A 21,815-nucleotide genomic window follows, 5' to 3' on the forward strand; every position below is an offset into this window, starting at 1 on the left:
GAGACGTTTCTGGGCCTGCTTGAGCAAATCGATGAACAACGGGAGGACAGTGGACAGTGATATTATCTTTATGGTCATATAAATATTGTGATGCTTAAGAATGGAGCAAATTCTTCTACCTTGTCCTTTGAGGACGTCCTGACCATTCATTGCCCTTTACATTTTTGTATGAGTTTTAGTGTCTCTTAATATGTTCCACATTGTCTTGCCTCAACCCCCAGTCCATTGGGATTTTGAGTGATTTTGCATGAAATATGTAGAGCGGTTTGGGGAGAAATTTATCTTTATTATACTTTCTTTAAAAAAAAACTTGTTTGCTTTTTGGGCCATACCCAACAATGCTTAGCTACTTCTAGCTCTTTGAGCAAGAATTCCTCTTTGGGTTGCCCATGCAGTGCCAGGGATCAAACCCATGTTGAGATAGACTACATGCAAGGCAAGCTTCTTAACCGCACTTGCTACTTACTTCCTTACCCTCATCTTACTTTTTAATGCTGAATCAAACTTTGCATTCCGTGAACAAACCCAATTTTGTTATTTTTAACTGTGGTACTTTTACTCTCCTTTTTATTTTACTTAGGAACTTTTGAACTTTATTCTTTTGAATGAGAATGGCCTCTAATTTTTTTTCTTCTACAGCTCTTGTCAGGTTTCGGTGGCCTTGAAAATTGAGTTCTGGAATACACCTACTCTTTGTACTCTGGGCTTTCGCACTAAAGTTTATTTCTTATTTACATGTATGAATTCAGCAGGGAAGACATTTAGAGTTAGAATTCCCTTGTGATAAAGCTTTCAAATAAAATAGTATATACTTCAGTTTTATTTTGTCTCACAAGCATTTGATAAATTTCATGTTTATTAAAAATGTCCATCTGGGAGTGGTGCATAAAAATGCTATCATTAACAGTATTGTAAAGCATGGTGCCTAAAATAAAAATAAAGTCCATCTGGGGCAGGAAAGATAGAAAACCATATGGGAAGCCCAGGTTCTGTCCCTGACTTGACACTTCATCATCCCCTCTGTACAGCCAGAAGCAACCCCTGAGCACTGAGCCAGGAGTATCCCCAGAGTATGTCCAGCTGTGTCCCCTAAAATAAAACAAAAATATTCATCTGAATTTTCAGATGTGTTTGCATTATAGTTTTCCTCCTCATTTATTGTCCACAGAGTCTTTGTGATGGTCCCATTTATTTTTTGTTTTGTTTGGGAGCCATACCTGGTGGTGCTTAGGGCTTACTCCTGGTTTTGAATTCAGGGATCACTCCTGATGGGTTGTGGAGATCTTATGGGGTGCTGGGGATCAAACTCAAGTTGGCCTCAAGCAAGGCAAGTGTCCTATCCACTGTATTATCGCTCAGCCCCTATTCATTTTTAAATCGCTTTGAGGTGTTAACTATACGTCACCCATTTAAAGTGTACAATTCATTGTTTTTTTTTTAGTATATTCAGGGTTGTGCAAGCATTTTTACAGTTAATTTTAGAAAATTTTCCTTACTCCCCAAAATGCAATACCCATTAGCAATAACTCCTCATTTTTCTCCAGCCCCTCCCCCAACCATCGACCCTGACCAATCACCAGTCTTTCTGTCTCTTCACATTTACCTATTATAAAATGTTCATATAAATTGAATTGTGCAATATGATTTTGTAGCCTGGTGTCTTAGCATGATGTGTCCGAGGTTCACCTCTATGATAACATGTTTAGGTGCCTCATTTCTCATTCTATTGTGTAGATATACCACATTTTATTTCCTTATTCATTAATTGTTGAACATTGGTTCCGTTTTCACTTCTTGGTAATTTTAATACTGCTGGCAGTGCTCATGGGACCATGCAGTGTAAGGGACCAAATTGTGCTTGGCTGCATGTAGGACAAACACCCTAATCTATGTACTGTCTCTCAGTTTGTTGTTTGTCTCCCAAGCAATGCTTGGGGGCCCCAGGCCTCTCCTGGCAGCATGGGTACTCAGCCAACCAGACTGGATAATTCACAACCAGACTGGATTATTCACTGGAAAATTCACTGTGGTGCTGGGGACCACCAGCATGGGGAGCTTTGTGCACCAGGGTTCAAGCTCAGGTCCCTCCATATGTGTGACCCTGATTGTTAAGCTATCTACCCAGCCCCCAGTATCACATTTTTGTTCCACCAAATCGGTATTTTTCTTTCTTTTGTTTGATTTTATATCAGTTTTTCTGTTCTAGTTCAGCTATCAAAATTCATTTTAATTCATCTTATAGTTATCTCTTCAATATGTATATAGTACTTACCACAGTGTAGTATAGATTGATACAGTTTTTTGGCTTTTGGGGTCACACCCAGCAATACTCAGGGGTTACTTCTGGCTCTGCACTCAGGAAGTACTCCTGGCGGTGCTCGGGGACCATAAGGGATGCTGGGTATCGAACACAGGTCAGCCATGTGCAAGGCAAAGGCCCTACCTCCTGCTGCAGTATCGCTCCAGCCCCTGGATTAATACTTTTAGAATCCTTTTGATTAAGCAAAGTCATTAAAAATCTCATTTAATTGATACTGAAATTGGGATGCCTAATATCAACTAAATTTTTCTCCCCTCATAAAATTATGCTTTCCTAGTTATAACATTCACATTTTCTGTTTTGGCTTATCAGTTTGTAGAAATGTGTCTTTATGAAATAGGAAAAATGCTATTTTTCTATTTTTGCTGTTATCCAGGAGCTGTCAGACAACCTCACTGACTTTCATGTGTTTGTTTTTGGTTTGGGAGCCACACCCAGCTGTGCTCAGAGATCACTCCTGGCTGTACCATATGGGATGCTGGGGATCAAAGCAGGGTTTGCCATGTGCAAGACAAGTGCCCCACTTGCTATACTCTCTCACAATACCTTGATTGTGGTATTTCCCTAATTACAATCCTTCTCATTCTCTGTGAATTCCCGTAACTGCATTGTGATTTGTGATAGGTGTGTGATTAGCAAAGGATTTGGAAACAGGGCCCTAAAGAGGTTAAGTAGTTTTTCTCTGGTCCCACACCTGAAGAATGACATGCTTATCTGTGCCTATCACATTACTTTACTTGTGGTATTGTGGCCTGTTACTGCTTGCCTATACATGGCCACTGGCTTCTCAGTTTTGTCATATATTACGTTTTCTTCTTTCTAGAAACCATATATGATAACCTCATGACTCATGTCCTGAAGGTTGAGACAATTGGGGAATTATTCCTGGATAACCTATCTTCACTGCACCACTCCTCCTATATCTAGAACATGGTCCCATTGGCTCTGGAATTTACCAACTCTTCTGCCCTATTGAAAATGTTCTTTTGAAAAAAAGTGTCACTAGTTCTTACTTATCCTTACATGGATTGTACTTCAGCATCCCCTTTCCATGTCTCATTTTTTTTTAAAAATTTTTTTAATTTATTTTTTACTAGTGAAACACCATGAGGTACAGTTACAGACTTACATATTTTTGTGCTTGGGTTTCAGTTACACAATGATCAAGTACAAATCCCTCCACCAGCGCCCATTCTCCACCACCACGGGTCCCAGTATCCCTCCCACCCCCCATTCCCCCCCATCCTACCCTGCCTCTGTGGTAGGGCATTCCCTTTTGTTCTCTCTCTCTCTCTCCTTTTGAGTCCCGTGGTTTGCAAGAGAAGCATTGAGTGGCAATCATGTTTGGTCTATAGTCTACTTTCAGCATGCTTCTCCCATCCTGGGAGGATCCTCCCAACACCCTTTATTTGGTGCTCTCTTCTTTATCTGAGCTTCCTTTTCCCCTAGCACGTGTGGCTGGCCTCCAAGTCATGGAGCAAAATTCCTGGTACTAATCTCGGCCACTCCTGGGTGTTAGTCTCCCATTTTGTTGCTTTATGTTCCCCAGATGAATGCAATCTTTCTGTGTCTATCCCGCTCTTTCTGACTCATTTCGCTTAACATGATACTTTCCATGTAGTACCACTTGTATGTGAATTTTCTTGACTCCATCTTTCCTAACAGCTACATAATACTCCATTGTGTAAATGTACCAAAGAACAAAAGCAACCGATGCTGGCACGGATGTGGCGAGAAAGGGACCCTCCGTCACTGCTGGTGGGAATGTCGACTGGTCCAACCCTTTTGGAAAACAGTATGGACGATTCTCAAAAAATTAGAATTTGATCTCCCATTTGACCCAGCAATACCACTCCTAGGAATATATCCCAGAGAGGCAAAAAAGTATAGTCGAAGTGACATCTGCACTTGTTTGTTCATTGCAGCACTCTTTACAATAGTCAGAATCTGGAAAAAACCTGAGTGCTCGAGAACAGATGACCACGTCTCATTTTTTAGAATTCTTTCAGTTCTAATTTTCTTTCTGTGTTTACCTTCTGTCTTGTCACTCTTTGAGTTAAATTTCATAATTGGCTGTTTTATGTAATGCTTTATTCTGCTAATCACTGCTAATAAGTTTCTAGCCCAGAGGTTCCCAAACTTGGCTTGCCCTACTACCCTCTTTTCAGAAATACAAAAGTAACTTAGCACCACTCAGGAAATCCACTTTGTTTTAAAGCTTTCTAGTGCTCTCCCCCAGCCCCAATTGTACCACCCTCATAATTCCAGCACACTCCTGGAGAAGTAATAGTTACCCACATTGGGATGGACTGTGCAATCCAAGTCTTCTTTACAATGATCCCCTGAAACTTAAAGAGATGCATCATACTTGTGGCATCAGCGATCATAACAGCAACCCTGGGGATTATACTCAGTATATGGGCCGGTGCTAGACTCCAACTCATGACCTCCTGGCTGGGCACGAATTCATACCACTGAGCCACATCTCTGGACCCTAAACAGTTCTTTTATATTAATTTGTTTAATTCTTTAGAGGGTACAAATCTGAAGCCTTCCTTTTTTATTTTTTACTTATTTTTTATGTAGGAGTACTGCTATTTATTCAGCCACTGATTAGCTGATTGATTTGGATATGAACTCCACCTTACTTTTTTTCAATTTTATTTATTTATTTATTTTTCTTTTTATGTTTATTTATTGAATCACTGTGGGAAAATTTACTAAGCTTTCAGGTTTAAGTCTTGGTCATACAGTGATCAAACACCTCTCCCTTCACCAGTACTCATTTTTCATCACCAAGAACCCCAATATACCCCTCCTACCCCTCCCAATGCCTGTGAGGCAGATGATTTCCACTTAACTCTTCTCTACATTGATTACATTCATTATTTCGACAAAAGATGCACCATTATTGTTTAGAATTCACCCCCCCAACAATCAGAATCGCTGAAAAGGTATTGTGAAATACTTTGTTTTCTATAGCTGGTTATGAGAAGCATATAATGATTTTGGATTTCTGCAAAGAGCCAGATAATTACGAGATTGGTTTCTGTACGTCTGGGGCAACTCGTGAAGTCTCCCTTTTAACCTAATGCTTTTCCCATCTGTTGGTAGTATTGGATGGATTAGTTTTGGTAGAATTCTAATATTTTTGTCACTTCTATTATTATTAGGTAAAATATTTCTATGGGAGAAACTTTTTCTCATTTCACTTGCACTAACCTTATTTAGCTACCCAGTTCTGAAAACTCTACTTTTCTTTTGTGCTAATGAGACTATTATTTCCCTAAGACTTTTGATAAGGTACTTTCCTTCCTTCTTGAAGAAGTTACTGATTTTCCCAGTTTCATTGATAAATAATAGCACCATGTAAATTTAAGGATCACAGCACAATGGTTTATGAAATGATAGGTTTGAACCACAATAGGTTCAAGTAAAATCCATTTTCTCGTATAGCTTCTCATATAAAAGGAAAAGAAAAAAAGGAAAAAATGTTCTTGAGACAAGAATTCTTGAATTTATCAACTTTTCTGTGCATCTTATAATAGTATTATAGTTATTGTGTTGTATGTTATTTCCCTATTATAAACTTAATTATAAAGAATTACTCTAAAATGGTGGGTTAGTGATTTGTAGGGGGGTATAGGTGAGAGTTTCCAAGTCTCTCAGATTTAGGGAAGCCCTGATTTTACTAAGGTTGAGGGGTGGCATGTGAGTAGGAAGAAAGAAATAACTATATACCTTTTCTACTGTTGAACTTTGCTGTAAGGGTTCAGTGCTCAAGTGTAAGGCATAAAAATTTTCTTCACCAGAGTGTAAGTCAAACTCAGTAGGAAGTCATTTAAATATAATGACCTATGGCCCTTAAAAGTGCCTCTACACAGTTTTGTAATGAAGCTTATTAAAATGTAATGACTAGTGTATCAAGGGGGAGCTACAATGGGGTGGAGACTTGCAACTAAAATTCCTTTTGCTAGCTTTTTCTAAAAGCAAAAACTCAGAAAAGCTTTGGCATCTCCTCTGCTCTTGCCAGCTCTACCTTATGCACAAATGGTGAAATCAAGACAGCCTGGGACAGGGCAGCTGGGGAACTCAGACCATTTCCTCTTAGTATGTGGGTATGGATCAAATGGACACTTTTGTCACTGAAATTGCAGGCAGTAAAAGTATACAAATGGCGACTTCTTTTTCATGACCATTTTTCAGTACAATTTACAGATCAGCTGTTAGTGCTATCACTTTTAAACCTTTTAATAGCTCGCATATTATCTCTTTTTGTTCTTTACAGGGCAGTGCCTTTTAGCCTTTCCAAGATTTTCACCCTGATTTGTGTGTCAGACTGGAGAAGGAATTTTAGTTGAAGTTTCACCAATTGAAAAATTGGAGGTAAGTGTCTGTATATTCCTGTAGTTACATCAGAACAAAAAAATCATTAATATTAATCTAGATTGTTAACTTGTTTATGTATTCTATTCCCTTGTCCCCTATTCCTTTTGTTTAAGATCAAGGATGAAAAAAATCAATATGTTCTAAAAATATGTTTTAGAACCTAAGCAAATTCCATAAACAGTTAATTTACGATTAGAAACTTCAGCAGGAAATGGAAGGAGAAATTAGCAGTGGATTTAGGATAAAAGGGACCAGCCAATTCTTCACAGAGATCCCAGACGCCCAGAGGTTGATCTGGTAGAACATGAAAGACCTTCCCCAAGGATCACAGAGAAAGAGCTTAATGGGCTGAGCACATGCTTTGCATGCTAAACGCCCAGATTTGCTTACTTGCACCAAATGGTTCGTGGAGTACTATCATGAGTGACCCCCAAGCACATAGCCAGAGTAGCTCCTAAATACTACCAATGTAGCCGCCCAAAAAAATCAAAGAGGAAGAGAAATACCTGCCCCAAGGAGTAATTGGGACTGTTGTATATGTTCATTTTCCAACTTCCTAGTTTTTATTGTAATTTTTTATAAGTTCAAATTCTTGTTCAATAAAACTTAGTTGTATATATGATAAATCTAATATGAGCAAAGAAGAGTATGCATTTTTAAATCATATTGCTTTGGTAGATTTCAGAAAAGACTATATAAACATGCCATCTTTGATTCAATAGTTTCTTCATGCTATAGAAATGTTCCCACTCAGGGACGGAGCCATTATACAGCAGGTAAGGTACTTGCCTTGCACACGGCCAACCCAGTTTTGATCCCAGCATTCCATGTGGTTCCCTGAGCACTGCCAGAAGTGATTCCTGAGCACAGAGATAGGAGTAGTCCCTGGGCATCACTGGGTATGGCCATAAAACAAACCCAAAAACTTTTAAAATAATATCCCCACTCTTTTAACATATTTACTATTAGAACAACATGTGTGTGTGTGTGTGTGTCATGAATGAAACACTGGCCAGGATGATGTTTTGAGATCTTTTTAAGAAGTATTGGGGTTTTTTGGGTTTTTTCTTAGGAAGATAACATTGAGCATTTGGTACTGAACATTTTGCTAAATGTTTTACATGCTTTTCTCATTTGATATTTTCTCCAAATGTTGCCATTTGTTTATTTTTAATTGAATCACAGTGATATACACATTTACAAAGTTGTTCATGAATGGATTTCAGTGATATAATGTTCCAACACCCCTCCCTTCTCCACTGTACTTTTCCCACTACCAATGCTTCTAGTTTCCCTCTCATCCTCCCACCACCTGTCACTATAGCAGGCATTTCTCTCTCGCTTTTCTTTTTCTCTCTTTCTCTCCTTTTAGACATTATGATTTGCAATACAAATGCTGAATGTTATATATATACATATATGTATATATGTATACATATATATTATATACGTGTATATGTATATAATATATGCATACGTGTGTGTGTGTGTGTGTGTGTGTGTATCCTGTTACCTACTTGGCAATAGGTTTGAAAGCATTCACTAGTGAATCCATCTGGGCCTGAGCTTTTGATTTTGGAAAGACTTTTGATTACCATTTCAGTTTCATTGATAGTGATAGGTCTGTTCAAATATTCTTTAATTTTCTCTCTAACCCACTGGTTGTTCAGTAGTGAGCTTTTTAATTTCCAGCTGTTTGATTTGGTTCTCTGCTTCTGTATGTGATTAACTTCTATTTAAGTGCATTATGGTCTGAAAATATAGTTGATACCATTGAAATAAAATCTTCTTAATTTTATAGAGGTACGTTTTGTGGCCTAGCATGTGGTCTGTCTTGGAGAATGTCCCATGTGCACTGCAGAAAAATGTGTATTTGGCTTGATGAAAAGTCCTTTAGACATCTACTAGCCCTCTCTCTTCCATTTCTTCCTTCAACGCCAGTATTTCCTTGCTGAGTTTTAGTCTCATTGATCTATCAAAAGGTAAGAAGGCAGTGTTGAAGTCTCCTACAACTGTTGTGTTGCTGCTAATGTCCTCCTTACAGTCTATTAGCAGTTATTCTAAGTATTTTGCTGGCCCCTCATCGGGTGCATATATGCTTAGAAATGTAATTTCTTCCTGTTGTATATATCCCTTGATTATTAGGAAATTACCTTCACTGTCCCTTCTAACCCTTTTCAGTCGAAATATATGTCATCAGATACTAGTATGGCCACCCCTGCCTTTTTGCAAGAGTTGTTTGCTTGAAAAATTGTTTTCCAGCCTTTGACTTTGAGTCTGTGTTTGCTCTGACTATTCAAATGTGTTTCTTGTAGGCAACAGAATGTTGGATTCAGTTTTTTTTTTAGATTTTTATTAGTGAAACACCATGAGGAACAGTTGTAGATTAACAAATTTTTATGCTTGGGTTTCAGTTATACGATGATTGAATACCCATCCCTTTTGCCACTTTGTTTATCTTAATTGGTGACTTTGAGAGAGATTATTGCCATGAGGTTTTGTGCCATCTTTCTGTAGAAATTTGTTGTGTTTGTAGGGTTTGTCTTGCCTTAGATCAGCCCCTTCAGTCCTTTTAAGGTTTATTTTGATTCTGTGATGTTCCTAAGCTGTTGTTTATCCATGAAGTTGTATATGATTCCTTCAAATCTGAATGAGAGTCTAGCAAGGTAGTAAAGTATTCTTGGTGAGGCATTCATTTCAGTACAGTTTTTAACTATATCCTACCATTGACCTTGGGCCTGGAGAGTTTCATATTATACATCTGCAATAAATCTAAGGGATGATCCTTTGTAATGTCCTTTTTTGATCTTGCCGTTTTCAGTATTGTATCTCTATCTGGATATTTGATGTTCTGATTAGGATATGTCTTGGAGTCTTTTTATTGGGATCTCTTTTAGCTGGTACCCTTCGGGGTTCTTGGATCTGGATGCATTTTCCAGCTCTGGGCACTTTTTTTTTTTACTTTTATTAGTGAAACACCATGAGGTACAGTTGTAGACTTTTTTGTGCTTGGGTTTCAGTTATACAATGATTGAGTTTTCTTTAACTGTTACTACCTCAGTGGGGTTGCCTCCTTGTCCCTCTGTGACTCCAATGGTACTTATGTTGTTCCTCTTGAATTCATCCCATATGTCTTTTACCTAACCTTGAGCTATTTTGAGGTCCTTTTCCATCTTCTGTCGTTGCCTTTGTGCTTTCTAGAGCGCATCTTCAAACTCACTGATTCTGTCTTTGGCTGTTGTCATTCAATGATTGAGGGTACCCATTGAGTTTTTCATTTCATCTACTGAATTTATAATGACATTTGTTTTTAGTTTTCTTATTTCTGCTCTCATTTCCTCCTATATTTTATTGGATGTCTGTTCTACAGTATTTGAGCTTGTTGAACATCCTCACCATTTCGTCTCTGAATTCTTTATCAAAGAGATTTTGTATGTTAGTATTCCGTATAGGGCTTCAGGGCTCCTGTCTTCCTCCCCCATTCATGGTGGGGTTTTGCGTGGTCTTTTCATAGTGCCTGTGGCAATCTGGGGTTGGTGATCTGCTCATTTCCCTTCTAGGATAATCCCTTCCGTTTTGGTGTTCCTTTGTAACCTTGTGGAGCTACTTTGGAGGTGGATCTTATGAGTTATAGTGGGGGAGTATAACTGGCAGCTGCTGGAAAAGCCACACCCTTTGCCTTTCTATCCTGTGGGTGGGGTTTAGCAAAGATCAATGGGTTTGAACTGTTGTCTCCTAGAAATTTGCCCCTGGGCTACTCTGCTGCTTCTGTCCTACAGTGGCTCCCAGGCAGGAAGTATGGGTTTTGTTTGTTTGGGGCCTCAAACAATGTTATTTATGGGCTACTCTCAGTTTAACTCCCAGTTCAATGCTTAGGGTAGTGCATGGGGAACCATGGGGCCTGAGGGATGAGTAGGGTATCCTGTATGCACATTAACCCTTTGAACTTATTCTTATTTGGAGGGATGTTTTTCTTGGGGCAGTTTTCAAGGCTTACTCCTGACTTTACCAGGGTTCAAATCCAGGTGAGCTGTGTGCAGATATCCTACCCTTTGTACTATCTCTCTGACTCCTTTTTAATTTGGCAGAAATTTTAATGCCTCTTGCCTTTAATATAGGCAGGCATCCTGGGTTCAGGGTTCCGGATTGGGATTACTGAACCTCAGCACTGTCAGTGCTTTGGGCTGAATAATTCTTTGCTGACAGAATGCACTTATACTGTGTACAAGTACTGTGTCCTGTGTACTGCAGGATGGTAGCATCGTGGGCCTCTGTTCATCAAATGCCAATAGCACCCTGCTCTCTACAACAACAAAAAATTGCCTCCAGACATTGCCAAATACACCTCTGGGGCATGCAATTTATCAGGTTGATTATATAGATTTGATTTCAGCATCATAATTTTATTGCTTTCATAAAAATAAAAACAAACCATTTTTTATATTCTAGCTTAAATGTTATCTTGTCCATGAAACTTTCTTCAGTGCTCCTTTTTCTTGTCCTACATTAATTGTTTTTCTAACAAATTCTTATTATAGGATTCTGCCCTACTCTACTGATCTGTGCCTCACTCAAACTCAGTTTTGTTAACTTTTAGGGGGCAGGAGTTTCCAGTAAGATATGAGAGAGCTCATAAAAGACATGAAGTTTGCCTTTGAAAACCATAAAGTCACAAATATTTATAAGTATCTCAGCTTTCATGTCAGAAGGTTTCTCAAATATCAGGTAATTTGAAAGCTGCCATTGATTCAATCAAAAGTAAACAGGAAAGGTAGCAAATATTTTTCACATAATCTCCGCTACCTTGCCAGATTCTGAGACAGCAGCTTATACTACATGTTTTTTTTAGGAAATACATTTTAATAATGGTTTAGTACAGAGATACACCTCAGACATGTTTTTTAAATCAATACTTGCCTTTACTGTGTGTGTAATACCTTATATTTTCTATCATTCCTTTTTTCCATTAAATACTTGTTATCACCCAGTAAATTCATAGCATAGATCGCAGCTCACCATTTGAAAGCCATTGTTCTAAGGAGTATCTTTGAGTAATGTACAGGTAATCTACTTCTGATATGTATCACCGTTGGGTTTTCCCATTTTTCTTCAAAAAATGGGTTGTCCCATTTTTCTTTTAAAAAATAATGTCATTTTTAATGTGTGCCAGTCTCTGGTATAAGATAATATCTCATAGTTGTTTTCATTTGCACTTCCCTGATGATTAGTTATTGTGAACTACAGTGCCTAAAAGGATAAACTTTGAGGGATGAGAGAAGAAAAATGTCTTGGGGTGGGTGTAAGGGGCTGGGGAAATTAGTGACTGGAATTGTACACTGGTGAAGGCCATGGGGGTTGGGATATTGTGTGATTGAAATTCAATCATGAACAACTTTGTAACTGTACACACTGTGTTTCAATAAAATAAATAATGCCATGTAAGAATTGGCACAGCTTTGGCTAGAAAAGTACTAGAGTGGCTAGGGCACTTGCCTTGCATGTGGTTGACCAGGTTTGATTCCTGGCATCCCATACAGTGCCTGAGCCCTGCCAGGAGTGATCCCTGAGTACAAATCCAGGAGTAAGCCCTGAACACAGCATATGGTCCAAAAACAACAAAAAATTTTTGACACAATAAAGACCTTGGAACACATCAACCACAGCCATTTAGATTTCCAATTTCTTTGAATACTTTATCAGTTGCTCTAAATATTTAGTGTATATAGGCATTGTGGCTCCAAGAGCCTATTTGGTTTTCATGCCCAAAAGTTATAGTGAAAAATCCTAGAGGAGTGCTTGTCTAGCATGCAGCAGCTGCTGTGAGCCTGATTCAATTACCAGTTTTGAGTATGGTACCCCGTTCACAGAGCCAGGTGTGGCCCCTGAGAGCCAATTGCTATGTCCCTCTCCACCCCGTAAAAGAAAATTATACTCATTGAGGTATACAGGACTTGTTCTTATTTGAAATGAGGTTAAAATAACTGAAAAATGGAAAGTATGATAAAGTGCTAAAAATGGAATAAACTTATTTTAGCTTTATTGTAGTTATAAAATGAAGTTGAATTCAAGAGAGTAATTAGAAATTCGAATTCACAATGGCTTTGATATGTCAATCTTTGCCCTACAATGAAGTTAACATCGAATTACTAGGCTTACCTGGAATAAAGATGACTTTATAAAGGACAGTGGAAATGAATGCTACTTTGAGCCTTGGAGAGAGAGTACAGTGGGTAGGGTGCTTGCCTTGTAAGTAGCTGACCTAAGTTTGATCCCTGGTACCCCAAATGGTCTGATACACACTGTCAGAAGTGATCCCTTAGCACAGATCAGGGAATAAGCCTGAACACTGCTAGGTGTGGCCCCAAAACAAAGAGAATGCTCATCTGTCAAACCTATAAGGTTACTATCCTATGTATCAATTGCTCTGAGTTGAGTAGAAATGGGTTTTTAAAAAGTTATACTATTTTGACCATATATATTGGCTTGGTAGGCCTGGACTTCTTCCTTCTCTAAAGAGAATTTGGTGACCCCAGAATGTTAAGTCACCACGAGGTGAGGTTGAGAAACCTTGAGAAACCAAGCAGTGAACTGTTCTGGACTATCATATTTTTTCCTTGGAAACCTTTGAAGTGGTACTGCCCCCCACCCCCAGCCTGTACCTGGTCATGCTCAAGAAACAATGCAGTGCCAGGGACCCCATGCTTGCCTGGTATGCATCCCAGCCCTTTGAGCTATCTCCCAGTCTCTTTGTGTCTTTTTGAACTGTTTCTCTCTCCGTGGTATAACTTAGATTTGAGTTACTATAGACATTAATTTGACCTAAAAGAAAAGAAGATTCACCTTGGTGGGGAAGAAAACCACCTGCATATAGCATGCTGTCTACTAGTACTTAAAAGACACTAAAACTCTTGAGTTTTTTTTTAAATTTTCTATTTTGATGGGGAAGTTGTCAAAGAGTAACTATGTACTCATTTTCTCAGATTTCCAGGCTACTGAAAAGAAGGTGCTTTCAGAGATGGAGATGTGAATAAAATTCATGTGCCAGGGTTCATAAAACATCTTCTAAGGTATTTAAAAAAGAACAAGACTTTTTTTGGGTTTGCTTTGATTTTGGTGTTTGAGCCCCCATTTGGCATTGCTCAGGGCTTATTTCTGTCTCTTGGATCATTCCTGGAAGTGCTCAGAAGACCATATGCAAGTGCCTTATCTGCTGTAAGATCTCTCAGACCCTAGACTTTAAAAGAGTAGCTTTTAATGTACATAAAATGTGGGAAGTTAGTACTGAGTTCCCATATACCCCACACCCAGTTTCATGTATCACTCACAGCCTATATTAGCGTGGTACATTTTTTGTTGTTTGGAGGCCACACCTGGCTTTATGCTTGGTTTTCACTGCTTGACAGTGCCTGGCACTCCACGTGGTGCTGGGGATCAAACTTGGGCTCGCACATGTTTGGCTCTGTGCCCCCGCATGGTACGTTTCTTAAAATTGACCAGTATTAAAATACTGTTATTGACTAAAGTCCCTATCTAATTAATACTGTATCAGTTTTTACCTACTGTGCTTTTTCTGTTTCAGAGTATTGCCAGGATACTGGATTGCGTTTACTCATCATGTTTCCTTAGGCTCTTCTTGACTGGGATAGTGTCTCAGATTTGCGTTGTTTTGATGACCTTGTCAAATTTGAGGAAAACTTATCAGGTATTTTGTAGAGTGCTTCTTAATTGGAATTTTCTGATTTTTTTAATGGGCAAACTGGGACTATGGGTGTTTAGAAGGAAGAACACAGGTGAAGTGCCATTCTCACATTCTTACCATATTAAGACGATCGACCAGCATTTCCCAAAGAGGGCAGTACTCCCCCAGTGATACTGGAATAAACCTGGGGGATGGGCAACTGGCAGGGGAAGAGAGTGCTGTTTGTTACCTTAAAGAAGGTCAATTTCCAGGGAGGGATGTTGAATTATTTTTCTTTTTCTGAAAAGGAGGTGATCAGCCAAGTAAGCTTGGGAGCCTCTGATGGAATCTATCAATGAGTTCTCAGTTAACATTGATTTTGGTTGTGTGGCTAACACAGTTTGTTACCTTTCTCCTCTATGGGGTCACTCTTTATTACTATTTTTAAACCCACTTCTGTACTGTACTGCATAGAGAGAAATAATTATTTGTAATCCACATTCAGATATTAGGGAGTTATGGTCCATTTTCTGAGGGTGAGTTGCCTACATAAATTATTGGGGATTCTTCTGCATGGAAGATTTGTGTTTCTTCCCCCATTTATTTATTTTTATTATCTTTGTATTGGTTTGACATCTTGGATGTTTATTTATACTTCTGTCCATAATCTGAGTCATACTGCTACTTAATTTTGTTGCCATATTTTATCAGCTTTGTCCACTGGGGGCTCTTCTGGCTGGCTCCTGTGACTGCTTTGACATGCCCCCAGCATCATGGTTGAAACATATTTTGAGTGCCTCCTTAGTTTCCAGTACCTCCAAGTATAATCCAGGCTCATTTTTTATATCCCCTGCTCTGGTCAGAGGATAAATCCCCCCGTTCCTTTATATCCCTGACTCCCTTCATCGAAGAATGTTATTGGAAATCAAGATCCAGTTGCTAGGTGTATGTGCTGGTTGCTCCTGAGACAGACCTGCATGATGAAGTTTTGCATTCAGAATTAGTATGTCAGTAGCCATGCTACTAGTGCTATATTATCCTTAATCCTCTCTATTAAACACATTTCAGGTGCACAGTCCTAGAAAATGTCAGTGAGTAAAGCAAGGCTATACCTCAGTGCCTGGGACACTTAAGTGTGGGGAACTAGGCCAGCTCTTCGCAGAGACAGTTGAAGCCTCAGCATTAGCAGTTGTTTCCTACTGTTGGTAATCTTCTGATTTTTCATAGGAAAGCTAACTAGCCAAACTTTTATGCAAAATTTTCAAGTTTTAATGTGTGGTTCACCTATTCCCCTCCTTACCACCACCCCCAAACATTGCTAGGTCCAAACCATCAGTTTGATGGGCTGAATCTGCCCACAGATTATTGGCTTATAACCTCTGATATAATTATTTCAGGAAGTGAGCTAAGATTCTGGCAAAAAATAAAGCACCCAGGGCCATAACACCCTGCTTCCATATTTGTTGAACTCTGAAAAGGCTATAGAAATGGAGTGCTTGGTGTTGAGATAGTTATTCCTAGATTGTGGAGAATTGCCAAATTAGGCAGCAAAAGAATCTCTGAGGTAGTTTCTTCTCTGACTGTAAAGAGGACTGCTGTTGAGAGAAATCCCAAGAATTGCTTTTTGACACATATAGTATACTGCGACTTGTGATACCAGCACACCTGAATTAAGGGGGTAGCTGTACCATCAGAGAAAGCCTGAGTGGGCAGCTATCACTCATTGCTGAGCATCCTGTCTTGGCCCCTTAGTCTCCAGTCTGCCTTCAGGAATTAGCATTGCCCCACAGAGCTAACAGGCAATAAGAGCTCCACCATGCAAAATCTCTTGGCTTACATGACTTCATTGAGAATTATAGGATTTCCACCTCAATGTTTCTTTCTTGGTCCAGGGTTACTGCCTACATCGCTCCACATTACACAGTTGTGGCCATATGTGCTTGAGTGGGGTTATTTCTTCCGTATTCTTGGAGTTTGGTTGCAGCGTAGCTGTTCCAGTTCACATGTTGATCAAGCCCCGTACCTGGCATTAAGTTAACGGACCAGCACTCATCCCTCCCAAGTTGTATGAAAAGTAGAGGCCTGTTATAATGGTGTTAGGAAAAATAGTCCATATGTATGGTATGTAGTTTGTTGCACACATTGAAATATGTAGACAGGAATTGATGGTACGGGGCTGGAGCGATAGCACAGCAGATAGGGCTTTGCATGCAGCTGACCCGGGTTCGATTCCCAGCATCCGCTATGGTCCCCCAAGCACCACTAGGAGTAATTCCTGAGTGCAGAGCCAGGAGTAACTCCTCTGCATTGCCGGGTTTGACCCAGAAAGCTAAAAAAAAAAAAAAATTGATGGTATGTTTTGATCTGCATCATATTCCAAATCTTTAAAATACTGTAGCAATGTAGCACTGTCTTCCCATTGTTCATCGATTTTCTCAAGCGGGCGCCAGTAATGTCTCCATTATGAGACTTGTTACTGTTTTTGACATATCGAATACGTCACAGGGAGCTTGCCATGCTTTGCCATGCGGGCAGAATACTCTCCGTAGCTTGTTGGGCTCTCTGAGAGGGGCGGAGGAATCGAACCCAGGTTGGCCGCATGCAAGGAAAATGCCCTACCCACTATGCTATTACTCTGGCCCCTTTAAAATACTATAATATAATAATAATGTTTTAGTTTAGTTATATTTTAGGGATTAAATACAAAAGTAAAGGTGGTGTTTTTAGGGAAATGGGCTGATCTTTTTGGCTTGAATATTTTCTATTTTGTTGGCTTACCCTTCCAGTGAGCAGAAAGGAAATTGCTTCCCCTTCCTTCTGTATTATCTCCCTTCCCTTACCCCTTCTGAGGTAATCTTAGTTCTATATAAGTATCTACTGGAATGTCTTTTAAAACATTTTATCATTTTTTATTGTATCAGTGACTTTAATTTTTGATTTTATTAAAGCACTGTGACTTCCAAAGTTACTCATAATTGAATTTTAGCCATACAGTATTGCAGCACTGATCCCATTAACACTGTCAGCTTTCCTTCACCAGTATTCCCAGGTTTCTTCTTATATCCCTCCCGGCTCCAGCCTGCCCTCTTGTAAGGCACCTTTCTATGTTCAGTTGTTAAAATTTGGGCCTCTTGATTTCACTGTTGACTCTGTGTTTTGGTTATTTGGCTCTTTCATTCCTTAACACCACCTTTGTGCCTTAATCCCCTAACCTGGCCCCCATTGCTTCTCATCTGTCTCTTCTCTCCCACCCCTCTACTCTTTCCTTCCTTCTCCTTCATATACTCTAGGGCCGATGTTTATCTTGGGATCCTCCATAAAAAGATTGCATTCCCTCATCCTGTTATTCTAAACACATATAAGTGGTATCATCCTATGTGTATATTCTTCCTTCTGGTTTATTTCACTTAACATGTCTTCCAGTTCCATCCATGTTGCTGTGAATTGCATGATTTCATCATTCCTTTTAGGTGTATAGTATTCGATTGTGTTTGTATACCACATCTTTATGATCCTCTTGGCTGTCATTGGACTTTTCGATTGATTCCAAATCTTAGTTACTATACTGAGGGTTGCTATGAATAATGTGCACATACATTCTTTTGAATGAATGTCTTTCTGTCCTGGGGATAGATACCCAAAAGTGAAATTCTGGGTCATATAGGAGCTCAATTCTGAGTATCCTTCATACTGTTTTCCACAGGGCTTGGTCCAAACAGTATTCCCAGCAGCGTGGGTGAGGGTCACTTTTTCACCACATCCCCCCTGGCACTTTATCACTGTCATCCCATTGTTTGTCGAATTACTTGAACGGGCGCCAGTAATGTCTATGTGTCCCAGCCCTGAGTTTTTTTTTGTTTTTGTTTTTGTTTTTTGCTTTTTGGGTCACACCCGGCGATGCACAGGGTTTACTCCTGGCTCTGCACTCAGAAATCACTCCTGGCAGTGCTCAGGGGACCATATGAGATGCTGGGAATCGAACCTGGGTCGGCTGTGTGCAAGGCAAACACCCTACCCGCTGTGCTGTCTCTCCAGCCCCTGCCCTGAGATTTTTAGCAGCTTCTCCTTACTTGTCTTTCCCAGCGATTGGAGGCTCTTTCAGGGTCGGGGGAATGAGACCTGTTATAGTTACTGTTTTTGGCATATCGAATACGCCACGGGGAGCTTGCCAGGCTCTGCCTGTGCTGGCAGGATATTCTCGGTAGCTTGCCGGGCTCTCCAAGGTGTGTGTGTGTGTGTGTGTGTGTGTGTGTGTGTGTATTTCTCTGTATGATTTGTTGCCTACTGTGTGAACTCCATCAAACACGGTGTGGTAATTATGGAAAATGGTTAGGAAGTGTATTATGATGTGTCATAAAACATCCACCCCCCCGAGATTAATCCAGTATTTCTGATATGTGCCATTCTCACAGGTGTGAGATGATATTGTCATCTTTTTATTACTTTTAATTTTCCATCAATTTTATATACTTATATTCCATATATGTGTAAAATCGAGTATTTTTTTCTTTTGACTTGTCTTCAAAAAAATTTCTTTGAGCTTCTTCCATTTTGTTGTTTGAGAAGGGCCATTTGGAGGTAGGATCAGGAGCTCTTGGCAGTGCTCAAGGAACTATGCAGCAATTTGAACCCAAGACTCCTACAAGCAGAGTATGTGCTTCAGCACTTGGAGCAATCTCCCCAGCCCTCATCTTTCTTATAGCTAAGTAGTATTCCAGTGTACAATATGCTATATCTCTGTGCACTCATCTATTAATGAGCACTTCAGTTGACTGCTCTAAATAGCATGGCAGTAAGCATACTGATCAGACCCAGGTACCGGGGGGCAAACGAGCCATATCTGTGGTGCTCGTAATGAGGATATGTAGTGGGAGATGGAATCTGGAGCATTGCAGATGCAAAACATGTGCTCCATCCAATTGAGCAATCTCCAGGCTCTACCTTTTATTTTTTTTTTTGTTCGTTGACACATTCAGTATTGCTGGGGGCTACTTCTAGTGCCCCAGGGGCTCCTGGGGATCATGCAGTGTCAGGGGTTGAACCCTCACCTGTAGCTTGCACATACTCTAGTCTTTAAGCAATTAATACTTATCAATCTTAAAAAGACTTGACCATCAAAATCTAGTGAGTGAACTCATTAGTAATTGGAGATTGTAAGTATATATTTCACCTTTTACGAAAGAAAAATTTGGGACCAAAGAGATAACTCAAAGGCAATGCTGGAAGGACTGATTTTCCTGGAAGCTCCTGACCTTGGAGCTGAAAGTAGCCCCTCAGCACTCAGCCCCTCCCTCCTCTCCCCCCAAAATTTAAAAGTGAAATATGGATTAAAAGATTAAGGAGTGGGGCTGAAGAGATCGTACAGCGGGTAGGGCGTTTGCCTTGCATGTGGCTGACCCGGGTTTGATTCCCAGCATCCCATGTGGTCCCCTGAGCAGCGCCAGGAGTAACTCCTGAGTGCAGAGCCAGGAGTAACCCCTGTGCATTGCCAGGTGTGACCCAACAAGCACCATCTCTCTGGCCCCATTTACTGCTACTTTTTTAAAAGCACTAAAATGGAGCTGAAGCATTGAGATTTGAGGTGGTGGTTATTTTTTGACAGGCGTGGGAGTGGAGAGTTGTGTTGTTTTGCCGTGGAGATCATGTCCAGTGGTGCTGGGAGTTGGGGGCCAAATCCTGAGATCAGCCATCAGGTCCACATGTAGCAGTGCTTGGGGTGGGGGGTGACAAAATTAAGGTTTATACATACTCAGCTATTTAAGTCACCTCCCTGGATTGGGAGTGTTTTTAAACCAGTTGTGGGCTGTATTAGAAGTCACCTTTTTTGTTTTGGGACCACACTATGGCAGGGCTTGAGGGACTGTATGGTTCCTTTCCTGGCACCCAGGTCTTTGACGCTATTGAACTTGTTAATTTTTCAACTTTGGAATTAGGTACAACTTAGTGTAGTTCTGTCCATTTTACTAAGTTGTTGTTTTCCATTTGAATAAAGTAAAAGATGTCATTAAATCTAACTCTTTTTCTTTTACTAGAAAATGACTGCAGTATTGGAAGATCACTACTATTGGAAGGCTGGTTAGCGTTCATTTCCTCAGAGAAACTTGACCACCATTTGTTCTGGCATGGCGCAGAGCGGTCCACAGCTTGATATTCAGGTTCTCCATGACCTCCGACAACGTTTCCCTGAGATTCCAGAGGGTGTGGTGTCTCAGTGCATGTTACAGGTAGATTATCTACTAATGACAGTGTACTAAATTAGAGCTTCCCTTATTAAAGCTGGATTTGTGTTGTGACTATAACTCAGTTAAGTTTGCTTATGGATGGTGGTAGTCGGGGGAATCTTTAGAGCAAGAATTTTCAACCTTGGTGCTGTTGATATTGTGGACTGGAAATCTCTATTGTTAGGGGGCATCCGACTTGTGCATTGGAGGATTAGTATCATGTTTGGCCCCCACTCACTGGGTCCCAGTAATTTTCCCTCTGAGTGACTACTGAAAATATCTCCAAACATTGCCAGATATTTCCAGGGAAGCAAAATCTCCCCCCCCCCCCATTGAAAATTGTTGATTTGAGAAAAGTAAAGGCCTGATTTAACAAAAAAAGTTTCTTCATACTTCACTTCCTACTTGGGGGCGTGTTATCAGTCCTCAGATTGTTGAGAATAGGATTTTGAATCTCAAATTCATCATTTAGATGTTTTTCAGCTATATACTTTGAGCCTGTTTTTAAGAAGTCTGTAGTGAGTCACTCCCTTTCTTGCTAGTTAGTAAATGCTTACATATTAAGATCCAATTTGTCCTATAAGACCAATTTAGTTTAATCACTTTTTATGTAATTTTCTATCGAAGGCGTTCAATTATGAGATACAAATGTCTTCCCATTCAAGAGGCCACAGAGAAACAGACCCTGTTGAGTTTTGTATCATCCTTCAGGATCCCTAGAATCTCAGTATTTGGGGTTAAGACATTTTCTTACCTAGTTGGCTTGCGAAGAGTACTTTTTCATTTTCATTTATTTTTGTTTTTAAATTTTACTTGAGGCATCATGATTTACAATAATGTTGATAGGGTTTTATGCAATGAACATTCTAACTCCACACCCTCCACTGCAGTGTCTGCTTCTCTCTACCATTGTCTCAGGCCCTCCAACCCCATGGCTATGTTCAGTTCTGTAGACCAGTTCTTAGACTTCGTTGCCTTTAGTTTGCTTTTGTTTTTGGCCTCTCCTGGTGATGCTCAAGTGTTACTTGTGGCTCTGCACTCAGGAATTACTCCTGGAAGTGCTCAGGGGACCACATGAAATGCTAGGGTTTGAACCCAGGTCAGCCACATGTTCTGGCCTAGACTTTGTTACCATCAGGCATTTATTATTCGCTTACTATGTTTCTTTATAGCCCATGTATGAGAGATATCATTTCATATCAGGGAA

At 39.9% G+C, this 21,815-nt stretch overlaps 1 protein-coding gene across 5 annotated transcripts in view; it reads left to right on the top strand.

Annotated features, from left to right (window-relative positions):
• Positions 1-21,815, top strand: part of TAB3 (TGF-beta activated kinase 1 (MAP3K7) binding protein 3) — a 63,718-nt gene that overhangs the window by 9,987 nt on the left and 31,916 nt on the right. For 4 of the 5 annotated variants that reach the window (XM_056131152.1, XM_056131155.1, XM_056131156.1 and 1 more), the window contains exons 2-5: positions 6,609-6,706; positions 13,690-13,776; positions 14,289-14,411; positions 20,420-20,611. In XM_056131152.1, coding sequence (XP_055987127.1) covers positions 20,510-20,611 — 102 coding nt within the window. In that variant the 5' untranslated portion in view covers positions 6,609-6,706; positions 13,690-13,776; positions 14,289-14,411; positions 20,420-20,509. The remainder of the gene's footprint in view (positions 1-6,608; positions 6,707-13,689; positions 13,777-14,288; positions 14,412-20,419; positions 20,612-21,815) is intronic. The other variant, XM_056131153.1, reaches the window with a different exon arrangement.

This window comes from Sorex fumeus, unplaced genomic scaffold (assembly GCF_029834395.1).
Source record: "Sorex fumeus unplaced genomic scaffold, SorFum_2.1 ptg000086l, whole genome shotgun sequence".
Lineage (NCBI taxonomy): Eukaryota > Metazoa > Chordata > Mammalia > Eulipotyphla > Soricidae > Sorex > Sorex fumeus.